Source organism: Anopheles funestus, chromosome 3RL (assembly GCF_943734845.2).
Source record: "Anopheles funestus chromosome 3RL, idAnoFuneDA-416_04, whole genome shotgun sequence".
NCBI lineage: Eukaryota > Metazoa > Arthropoda > Insecta > Diptera > Culicidae > Anopheles > Anopheles funestus.
In genome coordinates, this window is record NC_064599.1 from 68882630 (window position 1) to 68901745 (window position 19116).

The following is a 19116-nucleotide window of genomic DNA, read 5'->3' on the forward strand; positions in this document are numbered from 1 at the left end:
CGAATTTTGAATATGAAAACTGAATTCTTTCAAACAATATCACCCATTCCACTTCGTGGTAGTTTCGTTATAAAAATATAAAAATATTTTCCTTCTTTATTTTTTGCGTTCTCCAAAAAACCCGACTTACTACGGGATTGAGGAACTCGGATAGTACGGATTGACATAATGTATGTTAATCGGTTTTTCGTTTCGATACACATTTTATAATGTACACGTAGGGGACAATTTTGCTAAACAATTTCCTTCCCTTAACCTCTTTCTAGTTATTAGGTCGTTCTAATGCTGTTTTACGTTGCTTTTTGTAAAAGGGTACTAACCTCCGTCATCCATCCCTTGCCACAAAGGGGGCAACTGAAATAATCTTTGCGTAACAGAAAAAAAACATGATCCTACACATCTAAAACTACACGAACAGCACCTTTTCGTCTTCGAAGATAAGCTAAGGCTGTAATATATTAAATATTTGAATCATATGCTACTAAATAAAACAGAGCCATACTCTATCCTCTTACACGATATTAATGACGGTTAAACTTAAGTAGCTAGAAAATAACAAGAACATAAAACAACAGTCAGCATAATATAGCTACAGGAAAATGGGACCATTCTCTAATGCTATCCATCTATCTCTACCGTTTGCCACCCGTTTCTTCTACCTCTATATCGAATCGTTTCGCCCCGAGGCTTATTTTGTAAAGTTCTAAGCTTGCTTAACCTACGTGGGAACATCGGTTCCGTAGCGTTTTGGTTTTAGCCGTCACAGCAGCATCAACAGAATCCTTCCTAGAAGCCAATCTTCTTGAAAACATAATTAAGCCGCCGCTTTATCGTGAGTCCTTTCGATTTGCGCACCAAATTTAGCAGCGTCAGCAGTATGAACAGGCCCACCATTAAAGCACTCTTTGAGCTGGTCAACCAGGACCAGAAGTCTCCGGATGCTACCGAACCGGGGGAACCACCGTTCACGTGTCCATTGCTGCCACGGCTTTCCGCCGCATAATAGTCGACGTCCTCTGTGGCACCGGCGCCGCCGCCGCCGCCGGCCAGGGGAATAATTTTTACACCCACCGCCATCGGTGTGCCCGCCGTCGGTGATGCACCGGAAGGGCTGTTGAAAACGTTCGGTGGCGCGTTCGGAGGGATTTTGTCCGTCTTCTTGTTGCGCCATCCGGGCACGTCCGGTTCATCGTTAGCGCCAAGCACGGAATTTCCACCTGAAAATGGAAAATTTGGGGAAATGTTTATAAAATACTGCGCAGTCAGTTGGGGGAGTCGGTGGTAAAGTTTAGAAAATTTTGCAACTAATCGTTTGTTGAATTTAGTCATAACGTTCTATATTCATGGCAAAATTTTGGTCTAAAATTCCTTCCTAAAATATAGGTTCTGCTGCTAACTAGAATATTTTTTGTTTGTTTGAATACTTCTGCTTTTTGTCTCGATTACATGTGATCGCCACGCAGCTTTTTCTAAAACCAATTTTTGTTTTGGTTGAACGATTCGTTCGTAATGATTTTCTGTTACTTTTTTCAATGATTTTTCAATTATTCCGATAAAAGAAAAGATACGAACGTACTAAATTCAACAAACAACGTAACGTAAATCCCCAAAACGTGCCATCATATTCCCAAGGATTGCTTCGCCGTTAGTCGTTTAGTCGTACCTTTCTGACTTTCCAACCTACGGCCCCGGCTACTGTAGACAAGCTCGTTGCCTACCAGGGGCAACATTGGTTGCGGTGGTCCCTGTTTAAGCTGACGCTGTTGAACCGTCAGCAGATGTTGCTGCTGCTGCTGATGCTGCTGTTCCTGACCGAGCAACCGTTCGTTCGGACCAATGTTCAGGGTGGACATGTTAAGCGTTACCGGATACTCCCAATCGAGCCGCTGGCAGGCAGGAAGTGGCCGTTTTTCACCGGTGGTCGTATGCGCGACAAGTACCTTCGAGTACAGGTGCAGATTATTGTTCGGCATTCGTTGCGGTAGCTTCACGTTTTCTGTGGGTAGAAAAAGAAACGGATGGAGTGAAAACAAAAGGCCCGATCCTCACCGGTGTTTAACACAAATGCCTTACCTTCGATTTGTTCCACCTGTCGGCTAACGTTGAGATCGCGCAGCAGGCTCGTTACGTGTGCCGTCATCGTGTACTCGAGCAGTGAATCCAGCAGCCAAAAGCATGGCTTCTCCAGATGCGTCGAATCGAGACAGTTCGAATCACCGTACAGTGCAATTCGTCCACCAGCCAGTTCCGGCCGGTTGGCCGTTCTAGCCGCTGCGGTGGTAGAATTGTGCTGCTTCACAGCCTGTTTCGTGCGTTCGCGCAACATCAGCCCAATATCGTCCCCATCCCGATCGTCTTCCGGCAGTGGTTCCTCGCCGGCATCGATACGATTCGCTGCATCGTCCCGATTAAACTCACCACCATCGTTCGGCACTTCCTCGTCCTCCTCTACATCTCCACCACCGACAGCGCCAGCACTCAGCAGGATGCGCTTGTTAATGATCGCACCACGATCGATCTTTCCGCTATCCTCTTCAACATCTTCCAGCATCTCATCCGCGGACATTTGCGGTGGTCCTTCCGGATTCGGTGTGGCCGGTTGCAGCCGTGCATAAACCCGTCGATCGGTTTGCAACATACCCAGTATGGCGGTACGCAGACGTACCTTCGAGCGTGATTCGTCCGGTTGCGTGATGGCGAGCCCTTCATCTAGCAGATCGCGCTCGATCAGGATCGTACCTTCGCCGACCGGAAAGCGTACAATATTTGCCCCGGAAGCGTAATACATCCGATGGTCGCGCATATCGAAATATCCGTCCGCAACACGATCGCCCAGTACGATACCAAAGTCACGCAGCAAATCGTTTAGCGCCGGTACGTTTGCACCGCCCGTATCCGGCATCCACCATTGGCGGGTGTTTTCGTCGTAGAATTTTATGCGCCGCATTACGGACGTGTTGTACCAGTCGGCAAACACTATCACGCTGAGCTGCCGGTCCAGTACGTCCTCGCGCAGTTTCGCTATTTCGGCGGGGAAAAATTCCTCCTCCGGATCGACGACCAGCAACGTACCGTAGTGGGAAGCATTGAAGCAGGTGTAGGGCGCACCGAGCACCTCGACGTAGTAGCCCGCATTGCGCAGATGGGTGTACATGTCCTTAAAGTTCGTGTGCACATGATCCGCCCGCCAGTCCAGTGGGTCGGATTTGATTTTGAGATTATCGCGGGGCAGATATCCGGGCGGATACCGCAGGCTGTGGTACTGATCCCAAAGGATACGCTTCTGGCGCGGTGGTTGCGGAATGATGCGTACCTTAATGGCAAAGCTGACCGTACCGTTGCGTGGTTCCCGTTCGTTCGCACCCTCGGCCGGGCTTTGGACTGTTAGCGTGATGTGGCCCTGTGCGATACCTTCAAACCCGCGGCCCGCCTCATTCACACCGATGTGTACCGCCATCCAACCGGACCATGGCCACAGTTGCTCCGAGTAGCTGATCGAAACGTTCAGCAGCTCACCGTGCTCGTTGCTGTACGGATGCCACGTGGGTCGATTGATTACGCGCCCGATCACACCCATCCCGTTCAGGATGGTAACGTTCGCAATGACCGGTATCGCGCTGTAATACAAACTTTGCGTCGTGTACGGCCACATATAGTCCTCGGTGAAGTCGAGGTACGCCGGTGAAAGTGTTACCCGCGGCCGGTACGCTGCCAGCGCTTTCATGCTACGGAGAATGTTCAGTTTTCCGTGCCCTTGTTCGAACATGTTGTTGTCCGTCAGCCGTTGGGCACCTTCGATCAGTGCCTGTTTCATCGAAGCGGGATTTAAATCCACCTCCGGTCGATCGAGTACACCGCTTGCGATAAGCGTTACCGCACCGGCCACCATTGGCGATGCGACGGACGTGCCGGAAAGGGACTTACAGCCACCGTTCAGGTTGCTACCCTTCACCTGACTGCCGTACGTAACAATGTCCGGCTTTAGTCGACCGTACCCGTACGGTAGCTCCCACGTGGTCATACCGCGCGAACTAAACTTGGCAATGTTGTCCGCATAATCCATCCCACCGACACCGATCACATCCATCTGATCGCCCGGATTGTTAAGCGTCCCGTACAGTGGTCCATCGTTACCGATCGCCGACACCATGATGACCCGATTCGCCGACAACTCCAGCACCTTATCCACGAACGGTTGGTCGAGAAAATCCGGTCCCCCGATGCTTAGGTTCAGCACGTTTATCTTCTTCAGTATGGCGTAGTTGAACGCATCGAGAAACCACGACGTGTACGACACCTGGTTGTTGGTGAATACGCGAAAAATGTGCAACTCTGCGTCCGGTGCAAAGCCGAGACATTCCTTCGACGAGGCGATTATGCCGGCCACAAACGTACCATGGCTAACGCCATCGTCTAGCGTTTTTTCGTTCGTCCAGTTCGTGCGCTCCTTGATGCGTTTGAAGTGTGGATGGGATTTGGCCAGTCCCGTGTCAAAGACGGCCACCTTTACACCCTGCCCGGTAATTCCCATCCCCCAGAGTACGTCCGCTTTTAGTAGTGCCGTTATTTGGCGTGGTATTGCACGAAGCAACCGTCGATTTGAGTGACGGTTTGGTGAGTGGGGCGGTGGTGGTGGTGGTGGGGAAGTTTGTGAAGGAGATGCAACACCAGCGGACGAATCATCTTCCGTTGTGAGACGCCGTTTTTGAATAAACTCGATAAAATCTTCCGTTTCCAGATCGTCAAGCTCCAACTCCGGCTCTGGTGGTTCTATCTCCTGCTCTCGGTCTTGAGCTTGATCGGGATCGAGTTCCGATTGTCGCAGTGGTACGTACTTTAGTGCCCGATGTACCATCCGCTGCGGTGATATGCTTTTGATCGAAGGATGCGTCCGCAGCAACGCTAAACCATCGTCCGCGAATTCGACCGCTTCCTCCAGCGTCAGGACATCGAAATCGCTCGGGAAATCTTGGGCCGGATTGTTGCGTGGCAAGATGCGCCATTTTTGCACCTAAAAACAAATAATAATAACAGAAAGTTAATAAAAGAAAGAAGAGCGCCAAACAAACACAGCGGGTCAAAGGTCGCTGCGCTCACCTTCGAACCATTCAGCGCAGCCTGTATGAAGCTTTCCCGCTGCTTTGGTTTGTAGTAACCATTGAACTGCACTATATACTCATTCTGGACGATTTTGGTGGAAAATTCTATCACTACACGATGCGTCCTGGCGGACGGGACCGGCCGGTCGGTACTATTACTATCACAGCATGGTTTTGCGGTTTGTTGCCCGAACGTGGCCGACCGATTGCCAGTATCCGTTGTGGAATTATTGTAAGCTAACGTACTGCCATCGACATGGACCGATGTGAAGGATTGGCTGGCAGGATAGTGTGTACCAGCCTGCACGGGCTGATAGTGGCCGGTGGAGCTATTATTAACACTAGATGACACATTTGTACAGATGGTCGTTGTCAGCAGTAGGAGCAGAGGAAACACCAGCGACAGTGCCCCATCGGTAAGCAAGGGCGATCCGGTGGTTAGCAGGCTAACCAGCCGAAATCTCATCTTCTCCGCAATTGGAGACGATGGACTCGAACAACTGGTAAGCCAGCCGGTAAACCAATTTTCATTCAACACAATCCACCACCCCGGCACTCCATTTGACTGTATGTGTGTGGTTACGTGTGTACCACGGACCGACACATTTACCCGGGGGGAGGTGATAGAGGGGGGTTGTTTTTTTTCTTTTTCCTTGCCACGGGGATGATATTTCTGTCTAGCTGATTGTTTTTGCGTGCCAAGGGGCTCGTGCTGTTCAATGGTTAGCAGCGTATTTCCTTGGTTGTTTGCTTACGAGGAAAACTTGAGTTTTCTTGCGCTACGGTTCAGGCGGTCTTGGACACTACATTTTTCACCCTAATGACACTTTCACTGCAACACGAAGGGAAGAAAATTAATGCCCAGCTTTGTCTTCTCAAACGCTTCCTTTTCTTTGATTTGATAACGAAAGTGATTCGTTTTTATCTCTTCGGAAGGGATATCTTATCACAAAACGACACTACGCACTAGTTGCTGCGCTTTTCTTGGAACTTTTCTTTCTACGTATCGCAGGCAAGCTCGTTGTTTTTTTGTTGTTGCTTCATTTGGTACGCATATTCTGCTTTTCTGCAGCATTAAAACGCACAATTTCAATTAACCAGTACTTCTTGGAGACACTTTAGAGCTTAACACACATGACACTGCCCACAAAGGTTTTCTATTAAATTAAACGCGCTAATTACCGTAGCAGATTCGCGATATGGCTTTTCCGTGTTTCTTTTCTCACGAAAACAAGCCAGACAGATAGTGCTAAAGGTACGGTAGGAAGAGCGTAGGACAAGAGGTTGGAATGAATGACAGTTGTATCTAGGAGGGATCTTTTGAATAATCGTAAATAATGAATAAATAATGTACAAAACTAGGATGTTCTAATTTAATAGAGCTCGAAAACTTTTTGTTTTACTTTATGACGATTTTTATTGAAAATTTTTGCATATTTAATTCATTTATTATCAAAAGAAATTTGATTCCGTTCGAATAATAGGAACCTTACAACAGTCCAGTAATGCAGGGCTACCACCAGCGCGGGAACGTCAATAAAGAATGAGCTTGTTTTGCTGTCAAAAACCATACCATCGCGGGCCAAACACGTGCGGGAAACTAACGCCGGGTTGTATATTTAAATATATTTAACTTTTGTGCTACTTTTACCAATTAAACTATACGCAATGGGTAAAGTGAAGACCGAAAAAGTCGACACAGTTGAAGATGTCGATGTTTCGACTGTTAAGGAGGAAGATTCGTACGATGATAAGGTCCGCAATGCAAGCGCAATCGCACAGCCGATGGCGTCCAAAAAGCTGACGAAAAAGATACACAAATTAATTGAAAAAGGTGAGTGATTTTACGGTTGAAAGTAGAACTGGGTCTGAGCTTAACATTCCCTTGCTTAATGTTTTTGTAGCATCGAAACAGAAAAACTTCCTTCGCAACGGTCTGAAGGATGTACAAATTCGCCTGCGCAAGGGAGAAACAGGGTAAGTGGCTGATTCTTTTCCGTGCAATGAATACGGCTCATTAAACGTAACGTTTCGCGGCGGTTTCTTTTACTCTCGTACAGACTGGTTGTTTTCGCTGGTGATGTGACACCGATCGAAATCATGTGCCACCTGCCGGCAGTATGCGAGGAAAAGAATATCCCATACTGCTACATGCCCAGCCGTAAGGATCTTGGTGCAGCGATGGGTGTGAAGCGCGGCACGGTAGCGATGCTGATTCGCGAGCATCCCGACTATCAGGAATCGTACGACAAACTAAAGGTAGAACTCTCAACCCTTCCCATTCCTTCATGAGCAGCCGGTCTAAGGAAATACGCCAAGCACCATTTTATAGTTTTAACTGGTAATCCCAAGGTTTGAGGATTGCGAGAAGCGAAAAGAATTTTATCATCTCTTTTTAATCTACAGTTGAATTCAATTTATGAATTGCATTGAAAAACAGGTTTTCGATGATGAAAATCTAAAATGAAATAGAATATTGTTGTTTTCGTCGGACAGCCAGATTTATTATAAGTTGTGTTACTATTATAAACACCGAACATTAGTCCACATAAATTTGTCTAGTACAGAAAACCAATAAACCTTCCACGTAACTACTAATGTTTAATTTTTCTTTTATGCACATATTAGCTAAATTCGTGAACCACTTTAATGACCAATTTAAATAACGAAGATGGGAGGAATTGTGAATCGAAAAGGAACACGCGTGTTTTTAAGTAAATTTTTCACTATCGAAACCGCCTAAGGAACACGTAAACAGTACGCATTGTATAATAGGGAATTCAGTTCGAATTGCAGTTAGTCCTAACATTCAAATGCGCGTTATACCGCGCGTGTATAATGTGTATGCGTGAACGTTCCATTCTTTGTTCTTCTGTCATGATTGAATACGAACGATGCCTCAAGGACATTTTTCTTCCGTATGTGTGTGTGTGTAGAATATCATTTTACGTATCTAAATATATGAGTACAATTAAACGACTGGTAAGTGAGAAATTCGGGTACGAAATATCATCCCCGGTGGGGGTTTTTGTTACTTTTTGGTTTGCTTTTGTGTATAAAATTTGCATTCCAATATCCGTCTTAAAAGAGTTTTGGTATGAACTATGATGCTTTGGTTTGATGTGTCTTCCTAATGAACCTTATGGAATACTTTACCTGTTGCCTGGTAGTGGATTAATAACACGGTAGTACCGTTTTGTTCATTACTAGCAATAATGCGCTGAGTTAGTTTGGTGGATTTTCGTCAATGGATGAATCCTGCTCACGAATATAGTTCATTAGCGGAATCATTCGGTCCTGCTGCATTGTGCCCGCTGTTGCCTGACGCAAGATGGCACTGGGAGGATTCTGTTGCGTCCAGATACCGTACAGCCCGGGTGGATTGTGAGATTCTTGTTGCTGCTGTCGTAGGAGAAAGATAAAAGTAAACATTACTCCCATTAAGATGATTAAAATGGTCATTTTCTTTCTTCCCGCTTACCATCCCGGATGGTTCCTCGACAAACGGTGGCCCAATGTTGGGCGGTGCCATCATCATCATCGGTTGCATTCGATGAATTGGTCTACAGGAGAGTAATTGTATCGCTTCCACCAGCCCATCCTGGCTGGTGATTGACGAATGCCAGGTCGAGTCGGGCGTTGTGCTTTGGCTACGATCGCCCAGCGAAGATTTGGGTGTCGGTCCCGGACCGGAAGCAGGTACGGCAAGCTTCGAGATCGGCATCAGGCGCGTTTGGTTCCAGTGTACGGTGGATTTATCTGCTTTCGCTTCCCAAGGCATTGACCAGCGGCGCATTTGGCTTTCGGGATCTAGTGCGGCCTCGGAATTTACCTCCCCTGCCGCCGCTTCCGACCAGCGTCGCTGTCCATTTAGCGTGAAGAGTGGGAAATTTAATGGAGATCGCGATCCCCGATAGAAAGGCGCTTTCATGCCCGATAGATGCCCAGGGTTTGGAAGTGGTCCGCGTATGTTATCCAAATAGCCCTGAATTGGACTCGGTCCACGGATATCGTGCGGGGAAGGACCACGCGTTTGTTCATATGCCGTTGTGCCGTGATCGGAGGAGGAACCCTGCGTCGAGATCGATCCCGTTCGATCGTACAGTCGGGCGTTTTCCTGCATCTTCATGCCAAAGTGGGGCGATGGCGTTTGGGAGCGTTGGTCTGTTGCACCGCCGGTACGTGCAATTGTTGCTGCAGCCGACATCGGATGCTGTACCATCGGGCAATCTGGATCGTGCGGAAATCCCACCTGTGTCTGGCACTGGTAGCAGCACATCAGCTGCGCAAACGCATCACACGAAGCGACACAGAACTGATGCTGTAGATTGATCATCGTTTGTGCATTGTCCTGCAGAATAAGCTGATTGTATTCCTTGATATGTAGCAGTTCGCTTTCCTGCTCTACTGTGGCCAGCGGTTGCGTTTTGAAGTCCTGCAGCACGCTGACGATATGCGATTTCACCGTGCTCGTTGCCATAACGGAGGCCCGAGCCAGTTCATCCCAGGCGGTAATGAACTGAAAGGCCATATGTGATGGGATCTGCGATGTTGTGAAGGGAAGCTGCGGTATTTGGGGCCCCGTCTGCTGCTGTGACTGTGGCGGGGAGGGTCCACCCGACGGATTGCTTCCTCCGGACGATGGGCCACCGCCGGCGGTGGAATTCGGTTGTTCAAAGTACGCCCATGGTTCGAGTGCGGCAATCGTTTGTGCTAGCCGGTAACCGGCCGCACACAGATTGTTCATAATCTGCAGATAGTTTAGCCAGGCGCCCAGGCACTCGCTGACGGCGGATTTGGCCGAACCGGAGCTGCTCGAACTTGTCGACGGTGAGATGGAGGAATTGCTGTACGAAAGCGCACCCGAACCGAGGGAACTGCGTGGTGTGGTTTGTGTTGGAGGCTGCTGTTGTTGCTGCTGTTGCTGCCCGGACAGCGGGTCATCTAAATCGCTCATGTTGGGTTATTTGGTCTGGTTCTGGTTTTATCACAAACTAAATCCACACGCACTACTGAGGACTACAATGTACGGGACACCTCCAACCGGACCAATAGGCCATTTTGACTACCGTTGCCGGTAAATGTTTGAAATCCCAAAAAAGGATTCACACCAGACGGGAACACAAAAACAAATTGTGATGAAAATTCCGACAGTAGGTATATTGACAGTTTGTTTACTTTTCGTTGCAAAAACTGATGCTGCTGAACTGTGAATGGTTCAGCAAACGCCGGAAAGTAGTTCAAAGAAAATGTTATTGAAAAAAACATATTAACTACATTTTATTTAAAAAAAACACGCATTGTATGTATTGTAACACGTTATTGATTGCTTAATTATGTTAATTATTTCATTTCATAATTTAATGCGCAATTTTAACACCTTGTCGCAAAGCCTTACAACAGTAGCTAGAATGAAAATGAAAAAAAAACTTCAATTGACATTTTCTCCAAAACATAAACAATCTCGTTTTCATACTCTTGATTTTCTGCATTGGCCAAGCGGAGCAGAAGGCAGGAGATGTGTACTTAAATCGTCACTTTATTACATTTTTGAAACAAAAGCAGTGTTCTACATAACGTGCTGAAGATGGACAAGTTAACTACAATCAGTGCGGGTCTGTTTATGGCGGCGGATGTGTGCGCTATCGTCAGCTTGGCGATGCCCGACTGGATTGTGACCAGTGTTGGAGGTAAAGCAATGCGTCATAACGAAAATAGCAAAAAAAGCTGATTATCTTTCCTTCCGCTTACAGGCGAAACGCGCTTGGGATTGATGTGGACATGTATGACACTCTATAATAGGCCGCAGGTGTGCTTTACACCGGAACTGCAACCGGAATGGTTCTTTGCACTGATATGCATTTTCGTGGGTTGTATTTGCATCACCACTACCATTATTCTGCTGGCATCTAGCAACTGGGACCGTAATGTGATTCCCTATGCACGGTGGGTCGGCTTCACGGCAAGTGAGTATGGCAAGGGGGCGAAAAAAATCTTTCGGAAATCAAAACCACCATAACCGCCTTTTTGACATTCCTTCCGCAGTGGTGCTGTTTTGTCTTGCGGCAGTAATATTCCCCCTCGGATTTCACATCGATGAAATAGGTGGCCAACCGTACCATTTGCCACATTCACATCAAGTTGGAATATCGTACATAATGTTTGTTCTGGCTCTGTGGATCACGGTTATATCGGAGCTGTTTGCAGAGAAGGTGTGTCTGCCACAGTTTTAAGCTGCAAGCAGCACCAGCAGCGACGGTCCGACGGCGACGAAAGCTTCGAACGCATACCGATGAATCTCATAATTATGCTGTATTAATGTCTCCCCTCTCCAGTGCTTGAATATTGAATCGATTGATCATACTTCTTGATTTCCTAGTGATGGAATTGAACGATAGGTTTATAGGCTGACTAATCAACCAAAAGAGAAAAGAAAAAAAGCTGTATTTCTAATAGCGAACTAGGATATTATTTAGTTAAGATAAGCTAATGAGTTCGTATTGTATTAGTGAGAAATAAAATTGCTGTGCGATATTTATTTTTTACACCTTACATCTATGTGCTGCGTGTACGTGTGTTGGTGTTGCATGGAAAACATAAACAAACCAGCATAAAATATCACCCCCTTTAGGTACAGACCAGAAGCATAATACACTGTCGAAGGGCAATTTGACGTTTGCCGCAGCTTGTTTTGTTCATCTGCTGTGTTCGAGTGTGCGTGCGCGATACCGTAAAGACCGATCGGAAAACTCATCTGCTTCATTCGCGTTGCAGCGGAAACGGAAGTTGATATGAGCCAGGAAAGGTGGACGGTGTTCTGCAGGCCGGGCTAGTGATTGTTAAGTTTTCTGTTAATGTTATTTACACACGTACGAACGCCAACATGTGTTCCTTGTTTCGATGCTGTGATGTTGCTTTTCGGGGCTTCGTGATGATGATGCTGCTGCTGCTGCTAGTGCTGACGACGACAATCGTTCGCTGCGATCAGATAGCGCTTACGGAGCAACTTCCTACCGTAATGGTGGCGGTATTAGTACGGAACAAAGCGCACACGTTGCCATACTTTTATTCGTATTTGGAAGAACTTGACTATCCGAAAGATCGGATGTCGCTGTGGTAAGCTTCGAAACGGATGGTATGCATGTTATTGATAGTTTAATAATTTGTGTTTTTTTTAATTTTGAAGGATAAGATCCGATCATAATGAGGATCGCAGCATCGAAATTACCAAAGCATGGTTGAAAAGAACCTCGTCGATGTATCACAGTGTAGATTTCAAGTACCGTACCGAACAAGGCAAACGGGAAAGTGAGAAAACCAACACTCACTGGAACGAGGAACGGTTTAGTGATGTGATTCGCTTGAAACAGGAAGCACTACAAACTGCCCGGACCATGTGGGCAGATTTTATATTCGTAAGTTTAATGTGGAACAGTTTCTCTGGCGCCGAACATCAAATCATGTTCTTTTCTCTTTTCCGTAGTTTCTCGATGCGGATGTGTTCCTGACGAACAGCAATACACTGAACAACCTGATCGATCGGAAGCTACCGATCGTTGCACCTATGCTGGTGTCCGATGGATTATATTCGAACTTTTGGTGTGGTATGACGACGGACTACTACTACCAGCGGACGGATGATTATAAAAAAATTCTAAACTACGATCAAGTTGGCCAGTGGCCTGTGCCGATGGTTCATACTGCTGTGCTGGTTAGCCTTACCATATCCCAAACTCGTCAGCTTACGTTTGAACGTAAAAACCTTCCATCCGGACGGTACGATGGTCCGGTGGATGATATTATAATCTTTGCCATGTCAGCAAACTACTCAGGGATACCGATGTACGTGTGTAATGAACTGCTTTACGGATACATTATGGTGCCGCTGGAAGCGGGTGAAACCGTGGAGGGAAAAGACTTGGAACAGTTGACCAATGTGCTGAGTTACATCGTGAATGAGTATGGGGAGTTGAAGCTAAAGCAGGACTTGAGTAGATTCGTTCCCGATGTTCCAAAGTAATGAAACGTTTAATTTCTGTCTATTGTCCTATACATAAGAGGTTTTCGTATTTTGCAGAGACAAACTTTCCCTATCCCACATCTATATGATCAATTTGGACCGGCGTACGGAGAGGCGAATGAAAATGTTGAAGCACTTCGATCTGCTCGGTCTGGACGTGGAACACTTTCCGGCCGTCGATGGGAAGCAGTTAAGCGATAAGAAAGTGCATGATATGGGTATACGCTTCTTGCCCGGTTATGCCGATCCATTCCACAAGCGGTTCGTTGTAAGATCGTTCGTTTCGGCTTTCGTTTCTTTCTAATATTTTTTCTGTCTTTCCAGCCCGATGACGATGGGAGAAATTGGTTGCTTCCTCAGTCATTACAACATCTGGGAGCGAATGGTTCGGCTTAACCAACAGGAAGTGCTCGTGCTGGAGGACGACATTCGGTTCGAACCGTTCTTCCGGCGTCGGGCTTACGGCGTGCTGGCCGATGCACGTCGCATCGGTGGTTGGGATTTGATCTATTTCGGAAGGAAAAGGTTACAGGAAGAGGATGAAAAATGGATCGAAGGATCGGAGTATTTGGTCAAGGCGGGATATTCCTACTGGACGCTTGGGTACATCATTTCGCTCGAGGGTGCGAAGAAATTGCTACGCGAGCAACCACTTGGAAAATTGCTTCCGGTGGATGAGTACCTACCGATCATGTTCGATAATCATCCGAACGATAGCTGGGCGGGCCATTTCCGTGATCGTACGTTAAATGCGTGGAGTGCAGCACCTTTGCTGCTTTATCCGACGCACTACACCGGAGATGATGGGTACATATCTGATACGGAAGATTCGGCCCGAATCGATGGGACGTTACCGACGATTGGTACCGGCAAGGGTGGTACCGGGCTGGTTAACAACGATACACGCGACGGTGCACAAATTCAACCCAGCGAACCAAAGAAAGGCGATAAAGAACAGTTACCGAACGCACCGGCTTTGTTGGCCGATTCCGGTATCGGACAGGGCGAGCACGATCTGGAGACAAAGAATAGACGCAGTGAGCTATAGCGTTCTGTTGGCGTCATGTGTAATCGTTCAACAATGGACAGATACGAATGTTCTGTACCCACTATACCAAAAAGATGGAACCAACTCGTACTCGAATCGTAGATGGGTAGAATTGCGATAATATTAATGTGCCTTATATCGATATTAGGAAGATAAGGGTTAGCCACGGAAACTAGCCATTAACATTGCCATTACGTATCAGTTTTCCCTTTTAGATGGAATATGTTCTGAATACATTAAACAGTTATTTTTAATAAACCTGCATTCTTATAATTAGATCCGCTTTTGCGAGAAATTATCGTTACTGAATGTTCCGAAAAATAGCTCCTCACTACGGTAAACGGCTATTTCAAAAAAACATTATTTAAAATATGAACTTTCGTTCCGGCTTGCCAAACCCTGCATTTGGAAATGTCGAGTATTTTGGCGTTTATGCGCGTGTGTGCATGTGTGTGTGTGTGTGTGCGTATGGCAGATTTTTCTCAGCCTGTCAAAACATTCCATTCGTGTTTGTGAACCACACGGGAGCTGTTTAATTGTTTTGAACGCTCGTCTGTGTTTGTGTCCCTCGTGTAGTGTGAACCGTGCATGTGTATGGCGGTGCAGTACGTGTGCCCATTCCCGGTGTAATGTGTGTTAGGTAAAAATAAAATAACAAACGGGGATTGCCTCCATTTCCTTACATCCGCAATCACACAATTGTGCCAAAATGTGCCGTCGTTTGTCTCACTATAGTTGTGAGAAGGGAGCTAAAAACGAAAAAAAACGCAGTTGTGAATGGAATCGCGTAACCCGCGGTCAAGCGTGTGCGTAAGCTGTGGATGTGTGCGTGCGCGTAGAAGGGAGTGTTGTTTTTTTTCGCCCCCTGTCTTGTATGTTTTACTTTCTTCCCTGCCTAGCTCTATGCGAAGTAAAAACCACCGTGGGATATGTACAGGTTGGGATACGGATTTTTAAAATAGCAGGAAATTAGAAGAAGTAAAAATATTCCCTGTCAACTAGCGCGGCGTAACAACAAACCAAATGTCAAATCAGCGCTTACGCTCCCTCCTCTTCCGGATCCCTTTTTATGCGCACAACTGCAGGCCCATTTCTTTCCACCAGTTTCGGGAAGAATGCGCGATTGAATGCGCTTTAAAAAACGCATAAAAACATAAGGAGAAGCATAAAACTGACCGAACAGTGGCGTGTAGTTGGTACCACGTTCGTAAGTGCATTCACTCGCTAATCGGTGTCAGGGAAATACTGATTCTCCGATTCGGTAAAAAAGTTTTATCAAAGTGATGTTTTGTTGTCGTTCGAAATCAAAGCCCTCAAATGGTGTTGTTTCGTTTGTGCGATTGGTAATGCGCGCGTGCTGTAATGATGTTGTGTGGTGCTTACGTGCGTTCTTTCAAATCGAGCAGAAAGAGCGTGAAATTATGTGAATTGTTGATAAGTTTTTGTGTGTTCGGCACTTAAAGGAAAGGCAAATAGATTACATTTCATCAATTTAGCAAGAAATCAAGAATAGTCAGCATATTGTTGTCCGACGAAGAAGAAAGGCACACGGTGAACGACGTGCGTGGTTTCCATGGTAATAATCTTGTACTTCGTGCGTATATTCGTTCTTTTGCGTTTTTTTTTAATGGAAGCTTTTTGCTAATGCATTTTGCTTCTCAAAAATCGTGTTAACGATTGTGTGCAATTTCCCTCTCAAAAAAAGACATTTTAAACTTCATACAAAAGGAATGCAACATTTCGTTGAAGATTAGACAGGAAATACGATTCGGGGCGGTGATAAACAGTTCCGAATCCGAAGGAAATTAATGCTGAAGGGTGTGCTGCGGAACGTTTTCCTTTGTATTGTAAAAAATATCTACATTAATGGTAAGTATTTTCTGTTTAAAAATTATGCCAAAAAAATTATTGCAATGTTAAATATGTTCTATTTTTAACAACAAGTTTTCATATACATCTAAAGGCTTTTGTGCCATAAAATACGCGTGTAGTACAGTATCATTGTACACAAAGCACGTGCGATAAGCGATAAACAATTATTCGATAATGATGTAAACAAAACTCAAACGCACGATTTCACGCGTGGAGAGAACTGGAGCGGCGCCGAGTTGAACCGGTTTGGATTGATTAGATAATTGTAGTAGCGCTACGAGTTCAATGAATTTTTGGTTATCGCGCGAATTCAATGTCCGGTCAGAACTGGGTGAAGATTGCTTAAAAAGTGGGCTGATGATAAGCTGTAACATTATTTACATTGTTATAAGCATATGACTTGCTGTGAGGACTCACAATAGATGACGTCTCATTGTTCCCACCGTGATGCTATAATTTTACTTATTTTATAACTTTAGTTTGCCATAATAAAATTATTCCACCGTGAAGTATAGACATGAAAGATCAAATATTAAAATCACTTTTATCAGATTTCATAAAAAAGAAACATTTGCAGATACGTTGAGCCAATGGGACGTTACTTCCATGGTGAGAACAATGTACCATTTCTAATGACGCAATTATAGTTTCTCACTTTCACCCTTGTTCTTATTACTTCACACATTGCAAAGTGTTTGCACTGCATCGCCATTCGTCTGCCATGCATTCCCGGAGAAGGAATTCGCTTTTTTGCTGAGCCGTGGAAAATGCATCTGTGTTTGGTTGGGACTCGCGCCGGCGCGCTTTCAATCGCCAAATTTTGCTTCCTCCGGGAAAGAAAACAGTATTCGTGTGTGTGTTTGTGTGTGTGTGTCAGTGTGCGGAAGAGAGACAACCGAGGGATGCATTTTCCGAGTTTTCTATTTTCATCCTGGAAAGGCAATGAACTTGAATCCTGTCCGGTTCCAAGCCCCGATGGTGGTAGTATCATCGATTTGTGCTCGACCTCCACGACGGTGTACGGAAATACTACTACCCACATACGTGCACACATACACGCATATCGTCGTGTCTCTTCCGGTGGTGCATTCCATTGCTTGCATTTGCAGCCGCGAGGACATTAAGAGAGAGGTGGCAGATGCAAAGGGCAGAAACCCCTGATTCTGCTATCTAATACAATTGAATTTGCGCTATGACTGCTGCAGCACCATTTGAGTGAATATTATGAAATTCTGCATTGGTATGTGTGGTTCAGGGTGTGTGTTTTGCAAGGACTGCATTATTGAAAACGCGCAGTTGCAGTAATGGGGCCGGTTTGGGGCATATAACACCAACAAAAAAAAATCACTTTCAATTTCCTGCTTTGAAAGTGGCAGTCATTCGCTGGGTATCGTTTCGGCTCATTCCGCATATTTTCCTATGAAACGTTTTGTCCCTGTCGTGCAAACAGAACGTTGATTGTTTGCATTTTTGGGATGCATTTTTTATATTTTCGTTAGCTTTCTTTAGCTACACATTTTACTTTTCGACAATTTGAAGCACATTTTATGTACGAGACAATTCTTTTCCATTTTATCTCGCTGGAAAGAGGGTACCTTTGAAGATCTCTTTTCTCTCCTTGGCAGGAAGCATTCTTGTAGATCGTTGTCCTTACGGCTTCCCAGTTCGTTGCTTTCCGCATTGTCTCTCTCTTCTGCTTTATGTACCAAAACAAAATCCGTGTATGGTGTTATGTTTCGGGCATATGGCATATCGTAATGGGTTGCATCACCACGCCCCGAACCGGCCCGGATCGATCGATGACATTTGCCTACGGTTCCTGACCTAGGGCAATGCCTCGCGAGGTTCAATTTTTGCGACGCGAGATCATTGAACATACGGGACCGGTGATGGAAACAAAATCTATTTCCGAATTTGTTGGGTCATTGTTACTGGTCAAAGTTTTCTTCTGGAGGTTGAGAAAACGGCGAGATTATTCTATGTTTTGGGACAACAATTTCATTATTTTTTTTAAAGGACTTTGTTTAACTAATAATATACTAAATATTATAATAGTATTATCTTGACAACTATTTTTTTAAGAAAATCTTCTACCACACGTAACTAACTGCATTTTTGTTTAATGTCAGAAAAACTTCAAGATGTACTTACTTCCGAGAAATGAAATTCGATTAACTCAGATTTAAGGAAAATCCCAATACTTTGGCATCTCACTGCTGGATTGATCGATAACCTTAAGGCAAACCCAAGAATGGCTACATTAACCTTTCGACAAAAATTCGTCGAAAACTGCCTTATTCATCGCATTAGGGACTTTGCACTTGTTGGGTGTTCGTTTAATGTATTACATAAAACAAAAATATGTACAACAAAAAATAGGGAAGGAGTGGGGGGTGAGAGGAAATAATAGTAAAAACTTAGGTCACGTTTTTAGCATCGGTATGAACTTTCGCCGTGTTTTGTCTCTGTTGCTTAGTTTTCTCATTATCTCTCGCTTCATCTACCGCTCGGAGGTGGGTTTTTCATGATTTCAGTGGAATGTCCTTGCGCGCATTCCATTGCAACCAATGTGGTGTCGTACTGTTGGTGTGAACAGGAGTGTCCCGTTTTTGGGGCGAGAGCGAGCGAGAGCTCATCGTCGCAAGGTCGTCCTCTCGGTAAGGCGTTCGGTTCACGTGCAGCATACGGTGCAGCCAGGTTACGATGGATACTGACCCGACTGTTGACCCTATTTGTGTACGGTGGAAGCAAGCTGCCTTCAAATGTAGTTAGGTTATCGATTGGTTTGGAAAAGGTGCGGCTTTCTTACAATTTTTATTTCCAAAAAAAATATTGATAGCGTGAAATATTAAAAAAAACTTTCAAACAAAATTCGTTTAGGTAGATGGTACATCAAAAAAAAATGACGGTGGAGATTGAAATATTTTTTACATACACTAGATTAATCATTAAGTAAATAAGGTAGAACCTGCGACAACTTTTGATACGATAAAATCGATGGATAATATAGGGTGTTGCTCATTAATCATTTCCAAAACTTGCGATGTATACACTAGTAAAAGATATTTATCTAATTT

The 19116-nt window shown here is 45.3% G+C and overlaps 5 protein-coding genes across 6 annotated transcripts; 3 read left to right on the forward strand and 2 right to left on the reverse strand.

The window, feature by feature from the left end:
- Positions 1-62: 62 nt before the first annotated feature.
- LOC125768637 (membrane-bound transcription factor site-1 protease) lies at positions 63-6603 on the reverse strand. The gene is made up of 4 exons (XM_049436605.1): positions 5098-6603; positions 2074-5011; positions 1664-1996; positions 63-1217 (listed from the first exon to the last, which is right to left on the reverse strand). Exons 1-4 carry the CDS (start codon positions 5563-5565, stop codon positions 787-789), a joined length of 4170 nt encoding a protein of 1389 aa, XP_049292562.1. The 5' UTR covers positions 5566-6603; the 3' UTR covers positions 63-786.
- A 53-nt stretch (positions 6604-6656) lies between these two features.
- LOC125768665 (H/ACA ribonucleoprotein complex subunit 2-like protein) lies at positions 6657-7697 on the forward strand. Its single transcript, XM_049436666.1, has 3 exons — positions 6657-6933; positions 7004-7076; positions 7160-7697. The coding sequence occupies exons 1-3, from the start codon at positions 6768-6770 to the stop codon at positions 7389-7391; spliced, it is 471 nt and encodes a 156-aa protein (XP_049292623.1). The 5' UTR covers positions 6657-6767; the 3' UTR covers positions 7392-7697.
- LOC125768651 (uncharacterized) lies at positions 7502-10289 on the reverse strand. Of its 2 annotated transcripts, none has more exons than XM_049436636.1 (2): positions 8581-10289; positions 7502-8498 (listed from the first exon to the last, which is right to left on the reverse strand). In XM_049436636.1, the coding sequence occupies exons 1-2, from the start codon at positions 10054-10056 to the stop codon at positions 8325-8327; spliced, it is 1650 nt and encodes a 549-aa protein (XP_049292593.1). In that variant the 5' UTR covers positions 10057-10289; the 3' UTR covers positions 7502-8324. The 2 variants fall into 2 exon arrangements, with proteins under 2 accessions (XP_049292593.1, XP_049292592.1); XM_049436635.1 differs by having other exon boundaries at positions 7502-8501; positions 8581-10287.
- Positions 10290-10530: 241 nt separating this feature from the next.
- On the forward strand, positions 10531-11651 carry LOC125768664 (uncharacterized protein C16orf52 homolog A). Its single transcript, XM_049436665.1, has 3 exons — positions 10531-10789; positions 10853-11065; positions 11145-11651. Exons 1-3 carry the CDS (start codon positions 10687-10689, stop codon positions 11330-11332), a joined length of 504 nt encoding a protein of 167 aa, XP_049292622.1. The 5' UTR covers positions 10531-10686; the 3' UTR covers positions 11333-11651.
- Positions 11652-11721: 70 nt separating this feature from the next.
- On the forward strand, positions 11722-14445 carry LOC125768645 (glycosyltransferase 25 family member). Its single transcript, XM_049436627.1, has 5 exons — positions 11722-12215; positions 12286-12514; positions 12583-13115; positions 13177-13380; positions 13444-14445. The coding sequence occupies exons 1-5, from the start codon at positions 11983-11985 to the stop codon at positions 14165-14167; spliced, it is 1923 nt and encodes a 640-aa protein (XP_049292584.1). The 5' UTR covers positions 11722-11982; the 3' UTR covers positions 14168-14445.
- Positions 14446-19116: the final 4671 nt, after the last annotated feature.

Excerpts from the sequence above, each read along its gene's own strand:
- LOC125768664 (XM_049436665.1), top strand. The coding sequence starts at position 10,687 with ATGGACAAGTTAACTACAATCAGTGCGGGTCTGTTTATGGCGGCGGAT. Across the intron at positions 10,790-10,852 it reads GATTGTGACCAGTGTTGGAG|GCGAAACGCGCTTGGGATTG; the intron begins GTAAAGCAATGC and ends TTCCGCTTACAG. Across the intron at positions 11,066-11,144 it reads GTGGGTCGGCTTCACGGCAA|TGGTGCTGTTTTGTCTTGCG; the intron begins GTGAGTATGGCA and ends TTCCTTCCGCAG.
- LOC125768665 (XM_049436666.1), top strand. The coding sequence starts at position 6,768 with ATGGGTAAAGTGAAGACCGAAAAAGTCGACACAGTTGAAGATGTCGAT. Across the intron at positions 6,934-7,003 it reads ACACAAATTAATTGAAAAAG|CATCGAAACAGAAAAACTTC; the intron begins GTGAGTGATTTT and ends ATGTTTTTGTAG. Across the intron at positions 7,077-7,159 it reads CTGCGCAAGGGAGAAACAGG|ACTGGTTGTTTTCGCTGGTG; the intron begins GTAAGTGGCTGA and ends ACTCTCGTACAG.
- LOC125768651 (XM_049436635.1), bottom strand. The coding sequence starts at position 10,056 with ATGAGCGATTTAGATGACCCGCTGTCCGGGCAGCAACAGCAGCAACAA. Across the intron at positions 8,502-8,580 it reads TCGAGGAACCATCCGGGATG|CAGCAACAAGAATCTCACAA; the intron begins GTAAGCGGGAAG and ends CTCCTACGACAG.
- LOC125768645 (XM_049436627.1), top strand. The coding sequence starts at position 11,983 with ATGTGTTCCTTGTTTCGATGCTGTGATGTTGCTTTTCGGGGCTTCGTG. Across the intron at positions 12,216-12,285 it reads AAAGATCGGATGTCGCTGTG|GATAAGATCCGATCATAATG; the intron begins GTAAGCTTCGAA and ends TTAATTTTGAAG. Across the intron at positions 13,381-13,443 it reads GCCGATCCATTCCACAAGCG|CCCGATGACGATGGGAGAAA; the intron begins GTTCGTTGTAAG and ends CTGTCTTTCCAG.
- LOC125768637 (XM_049436605.1), bottom strand. The coding sequence starts at position 5,565 with ATGAGATTTCGGCTGGTTAGCCTGCTAACCACCGGATCGCCCTTGCTT. Across the intron at positions 1,997-2,073 it reads ACAGGTGGAACAAATCGAAG|AAAACGTGAAGCTACCGCAA; the intron begins GTAAGGCATTTG and ends TTCTACCCACAG. Across the intron at positions 1,218-1,663 it reads TAGGTTGGAAAGTCAGAAAG|GTGGAAATTCCGTGCTTGGC; the intron begins GTACGACTAAAC and ends TTCCATTTTCAG.